General features: G+C 33.4%; 1 protein-coding gene across 1 annotated transcript; it reads right to left on the reverse strand.

Moving 5' to 3' along the window:
• Positions 1 to 391: 391 nt before the first annotated feature.
• LOC146164064 (ornithine aminotransferase, mitochondrial-like) lies at positions 392 to 5,612 on the reverse strand. Its single transcript, XM_083381231.1, has 9 exons — positions 5,463 to 5,612; positions 5,156 to 5,326; positions 4,659 to 4,776; positions 3,291 to 3,514; positions 2,941 to 3,084; positions 2,597 to 2,675; positions 1,886 to 2,028; positions 1,321 to 1,465; positions 392 to 1,169 (listed from the first exon to the last, which is right to left on the reverse strand). The coding sequence occupies exons 1-9, from the start codon at positions 5,592 to 5,594 to the stop codon at positions 994 to 996; spliced, it is 1,332 nt and encodes a 443-aa protein (XP_083237357.1). The 5' UTR covers positions 5,595 to 5,612; the 3' UTR covers positions 392 to 993.
• Positions 5,613 to 6,275: the final 663 nt, after the last annotated feature.

Below are 6,275 nucleotides of genomic sequence, written 5' to 3' on the forward strand. Positions count from 1 at the left end.
GTAATCTTAAGGACACCACACGATTCGTTTATTTTTTTAATGTTTTCGGGTGGATGCAGGGCCGTTACGTACATCGGTGCAGTCGTTGTACTGCACAGCAAGGGTACGAGAATTTTTTTAACTTGTTGCCGGTTTTTTCTTTTTTTTCTGTCAGCAGGTAACATTTAAGTAAAACATCAAAAAGGTGAAATACGTTTTTCTTTGCTGGGAAGGAATTGACTGTGTTCAGGTTTGCACGGAGGAGTATGAAATAAAACTGATTCAGATAATGCAACAACAAAACCTACAGTGCCCAGGTATTCGGCGACTCACGGCCATTTATGGCTATTGGCACCTCTACACAAGTTCTTAACCGAAGGCCAGGAGTTAAACCTTGGTCTAGTTTGACATTTTATTATGGGAAACGCGTTTTTCACTTTTGACCGCAGATTTTAGTTCTGCCAAATATACAACTTTTTTCGCAAATGAGACTCTCTGTGTGTAAAATGTCAAATTTAACGTTAACATTTTTAAGATTTAACAAACTCCTTCAATTAATAAACAACGAACAATTTTCTCTCTCTATATATACTGGTGTGTATTGTAACAGTGATCAAGGTTTTAAAGCAGAATAAACTAACAAATATAAGTTACATGCTTAAAACTAGGCAATAAAAACGTGTTTTGCCATTATCTGACAAACAACTAAAAATGCATGATTGTATTGCTTTTTTCTGTCCCCAACCTTTCCACACAAACATAAACAAGAATCGATACACAAAAAGTGGGGTGAAGTATAAAAATTAATTTAAATAAATATGCACAGTATTTTGTGTATTAGTTTTGTAAATGACACAACAGTAAATTGTTAATCGAAAACTAGATGTACAACAAGCGAAGTCTATAACGTACCACAAAAAGTTGGAACTAGGGGGGGGGGGGCAAAATATAACTCAATCCAAAGCTTCAATTTTGTGTTTGAATATCTTACAAGTTTAGTATATGTTCTTTACTTTATTGAAGAGCTTTGCTGAAAGATGTAACAACAGAAGAAATAATGGAAGTGCTGGCCTCCAGTTGGGCTTGACTGATACAAAGAGGTGGAGCAAGACGGATTATATCATTGTGGGTTGGTTTACAAAGAATTCCATTGTCTCTGAGATGCAAACAGACCTCCCAGGCGTTGAATGCTGTGAAGTAATATTTTTTCTTTATAATAACTCAAATTAAAACACATTTAAAAAGTAGGCAAAATTATCGGATTAAAGGAGTAGTACATGCAAACTGAGGGTTTTTCTTTACATGTTATGCATTTGACGAATAAAATAAATAGTTAAATACCTTTTGTGTTGTGAATAACAATAGCATTTAAAAGACCCTTCCCTCTCACTTCCTTAACAACATTCTTAGGCAGTTTGTTCAGAATATCTCTTGTTTGTATACCAAGATTGGCAGCATTTTCTGTTAGATTTTCATCCAAAATTACCTTTAATTTAAAAAAATGTGACACATTTAATGACTTAACTTTCAATAGAAAACAGTTCACCAGTAGAATCTCGAAACTTTTTCTAGGTGTGAAAGAAGCTAATTGGCAACTTATTTTTCAAAAATGATCTTTAAGTGTAAAACATTTATATGGCCAATGGCCTATACCTCGTGTAACTGATGTTAATAATTATAATTAATTAATTAATCTGTTTTTTCTACAAAAGACATATTTATTGTCTAGTTGTATTGCAACAATATCAATTAAAAGGCAGATAAAGTAAATGCAATTTAGTTTAAACGTTTACACACTATTAACTAGTTTTACATGGTTTAAGTCAAAACAAAAATTCTGTATATATACAGTGTACACATAGAAAAAAAAAACTTGTGCTTTTCAGCTATTTGTTCTTTGACCAACCTTTAATGAGGCAATAGCTACTTTGGCAGCTAGAGGGTTGCCCCCAAAAGTTGATCCATGTTGTCCTGGTTTAATTGAAAGTATTACCTCATCACTGCCCAGAACTGCAGACACTGGATAAACGCCACCACCAAGTGCCTTACCTAAGTCATTGTAAAACCAGTAACTAAAAAGCAAAAAGCAGTAACTGGGCAATTCAAGCAGCTAACTTTTTATGCAAGCCAATATGTGGGTTATAAAAAAATTCGTTACAAGCAGTGCACATTTTTATTGAGATTGCGCTCAATTGTTATGTTAAAAAACAAATTTCTTATAAAAATGGGTTAATATTAGGTTACCATTTCTTATTACACAAATTTGGGATGCACTTCAGGTGAACAAACAAAAATCAACCTGTTAATGCATCCAACAGTTTCCATTGCGATTATTAGTTAAAATGATTGATTTAGCCCAAAGATTAAGGTAAGGACATGTCTAAAAGTGGGATGTATGTTAATCTAAGACAGGTAACCAGGCAGCAAAAACTTGAACATTTAAAGGGAAGTTAATTTTATGCAAATTTTGTGTATTCAAGATTGTTTTTTTTGTGTACGGATATCCTTAACACTCTGTACACTACAGCTACAATCAGGACTTTGGTATATTCCCATTGTTTTATGTAAGGCCGAAAACCAAAATTTAGGACATGCTTTGAAAAAAATGTTAACTTACCAAGTACAAGTAAGTCTGGCTTAACGTTCTCATGATCACAGGCCAGGAGCTTCCCAGTTCTCCCTAAACCTGTCTGGACCTGATAAATATTCTGGTTAATTGAGATAAGATTCAAAGAAAAGACTGACAGAGAGACTAGTGGCTGCTGTTAGGCAGTTATTTATAATAGCGCAATTGTGGTTAAAAAAACAAGAGATAGGTCTATAAATGTAGTTTCGATTAGTGGTGCCTAAATTTTAAACACCAACAAAAAAATTAGCAAGAATTGCTGCTGCATTGCATATACAATGCAAATCAAACCATATGAGAATAAATTGTAATCTAAACAGGAATTACTAAGTTACCTCATCAGCGATAAACAAGACATTGTGCTTGTCACAGAGTGCCCGGACTTTGGTAAGATATCCAGGACTTGGCATGCGAACACCTGCTTCACCTTGGATAGGTTCCACCATAAAAGCAGCTGTATTTGGGTTTTGTAACTCTTTCTAAAGTACAATAAATCATAATTGCACTGTGTGTGTGATGTTTTTTTACATTTCAGTAAAATTAAAAAAAATAAAGCTATTATCTTTCTATTATGCTACAATTCTGATTTTATTTTGTACCAGACAATAATTAAGTTGTTTTGGTATTAATAGGAAATTTAATACCCAAATCATAAAAATGTAAAAGCTTTTAATATGATAGATACCTCTAACGCATCAGTGTCATCATATGGCACAACTTGAAGGCCAGGAAGAAATGGGCCAAACCCACCATAGCAATCTGGATCAGTAGAGGCAGACAAAGCTGCAAATGATCTCCCCCAAAAATTACCCTCGGCAAATATAATCCGAGCTTGATCTTTGGGCACACCTTTTACGTCATAAGCCCAGCGGCGAGCAAGCTTACATGCAGTTTCACAAGCCTCTACACCTAAGTTTAATAATAATTTTGAGTTATATTACATTTGTTTTTATTTTAAGAGTAAAAGCATGTATAATTGATTTTTTAAATGGGGGAAAATGTTTTACTATTCTTTAATTTATTTGGCACAAAATGGCGTTATACAAATCTGTCAGTATAATAGTAAGTTATAGATTGGTGATATATTTTTTACCCACACTGCAGACCAAACCTGCATAGTGATCTAACCAAATCAAAATGTAAAATTGAAAGGGTTAATATTTCCAGATAAGGTGAAATAAAATACTGTTGATATAGGTGCCTGGATTTGATATTTGCTAGACTAAACCTTTGATCAAATCGTTTATCACCACAACAAATCGGTAAATTATATATTTTAACATAATATAGTTTATCATCAAACAAAACCAGACATACAACAAAAAACCTTGAAAGTGTATAGAACATTTGTTAATTCTGTTTAATGTGTAACACTTGCCTCAGCTTACAACTTTGCAAGAAATAAAAAGCCCACTTGTGGTTTTAGTGAATGACTATACTACACATTTCGGATTTGGAATCATACTAATATTGAAATGGAGGCGAACTAAGGTAGAATATTGGCCATTAAAAGTATCTGGTACAGTACATTCTCCATTATTGTGTCCAGTTTGGTCAATATTTAAGAACAACTGGCCAAATAAGCAAAAAATAAAACATATATAATAAAATTTATATTTTTAATTTATTATAATATATAGAAAATGAGAGCATAGATACATTTAATTACAAAAAAATGACCTCTATTTGCAAGACTTTATCCAAACTTATGACAACTCTTATCGCCTTTTGTCATTATAAATTACTGGCAGAACATCACAAACAGTAAGTTGAACTGAAAATGCAGTAATTATCGCAGAGTTATCACTTATCAGCTAAAGGTGGGTTTAGTTAACTTTATTAATATCCTCTCCATCATATTTGCTCATTGTTAAACATAAACATTATATATTTAGCCTGTGCATTACAAATATCCTAATATCATATGCAGCAGGTTAAGGTGTCTCTGTCAATAAATTGTAAGTGAACTACTACTTGTCTGTGTAAACAGTATGTTTTTTCCAGAATTCAGTAAAAATAATAAAACTTGTCAATGATATTTATATAGGCATACCTGTGTTCATTGGAAGCAACTTGTCATAACCAAATAATTTCACCATGAATTCCTCATATTCGCCTAAGGCATCGGTGTAGAAAGCCCGGGATGTCAAAGTGAGTTTAGAAGCTTGTGTCTAAAATGTATAGATGCACAAACAAATTTAGAATGGGTTATTTTTATACGATTACAGAGAAAAACATAGTGAATCCACCATGTGCATTGTTAACACTTCCCAGCCGCAAAATTGATTTGTGCGTAATTGTTTTCTACCGTTAAAACAAAAACCAAAACCATGTAAAAGTGTATTAGATTTTGGTATATTTATAATTCTATTATCAGGAAGTATTTTTCCATCCATGGGGCTACATTAACAGATAAGCATGCCCTTTACCTTTGGTTTTGTGGCTGATTTTTAGGCCAGTGTACTTCCCAAGTCACCAGCCTACTGCCATAGTGGGTCTATGTTTGAACCTATATGATTTAAAGCACTACAAAAAAATAACTTTATTTACCAATAATGCCTCCAATATCTTTGGGTGGCAATGACCTTGGTTTAGTGAGCTGTAACCACTAAGGAAATCATAATACTTGTTTCCTTCCACATCCCACACATGTATTCCTTTTCCCTCAGTTAAGGCAACAGGAAGTGGGCCATAATTATGTGCTCCATACTTTTTTTCTCTCTATAAAGCGAAATTACATTATTAGCAAGAATACATAGAGGCATAACAGTAACTTATTTAAGCCTATTATATACTTCCTAGTTTACCATGTTTACTGAAAGAAAATATATTCAAAACAAAAAATAATTTTGCCCACCTCAAATATTGCTTGCGAAGCTGCACAATTGTCAACAGCTTGGGACTGTCCTAAAATAGTGTGTTTACCCCTTTTAATTAAATGACCAAATACTAGTGTTTCGAATGATTTCAAGGATCTCCCGGCAAACATTTTATATTGTTACTTACGATTTCTATAACATAAACAAAATTGTAAAAGTTAGGAGCTTTTTAGGGCAGCACAGCTTATTAGATTTAACTATTTGCCCAGGTTACTTTGGCACACATACATCTATTGGTGATTTACATTAATTTGGGTTAGGGCGAGATTGGAAACTTTGATATTGTGCAGGGAAGACGTTTATGCAGTCTAAAATTGCTTGGTTGTAATCAAGGTAACGCTAAAATTTTTGACTTTTGTGACAGTAAAGGAATTAAACTACCAAAAACTAAAGCAGGACTGAAGTTTTGACTAAATTAATGCTTTTTACTCCGATTTTACCTGACACGCACCGGATAAGAGTGCACTTGGCAAAACTTTTTATTTAGGGGTAGGGTTTGGTTAGCGTTTAGGTTCAGGTGGTGGTATTACTAATGGAAGAAGCTATTTTCATGGCTCACCCATGTACCTAACTTCGAAATTCACAGTACTGTCCAACGATCCGCAAAATTATAAAACAATTTAAAGCTTGGGACAGTACTTTGAAAACTTAGATGCACTGATATATCAAACTTAAAACTCTTCTCTAGTACAAAATTAAATTTTATGACTTTTGCATTGTTTTGATTATGCCCTAATCTGTTAAAAACACTTTTTTGGCCCGGTAAATAGCCTCAGAAAAGAGCTTATTAG

The sequence above is a fragment of the Ascidiella aspersa genome, chromosome 2 (genome assembly GCF_963924565.1).
Source record: "Ascidiella aspersa chromosome 2, kaAscAspe10.2, whole genome shotgun sequence".
NCBI lineage: Eukaryota > Metazoa > Chordata > Ascidiacea > Phlebobranchia > Ascidiidae > Ascidiella > Ascidiella aspersa.

Coding starts and splice junctions, on each gene's coding strand:
- LOC146164064 (XM_083381231.1), bottom strand. CDS start 5,594: ATGTTTGCCGGGAGATCCTTGAAATCATTCGAAACACTAGTATTTGGT. Junction 3,515..4,658: donor GTTGCTTCCAATGAACACAG/GTATGCCTATAT, acceptor TATTAAACTTAG/GTGTAGAGGCTTGTGAAACT. Junction 1,466..1,885: donor TAGCTATTGCCTCATTAAAG/GTTGGTCAAAGA, acceptor TTTAAATTAAAG/GTAATTTTGGATGAAAATCT.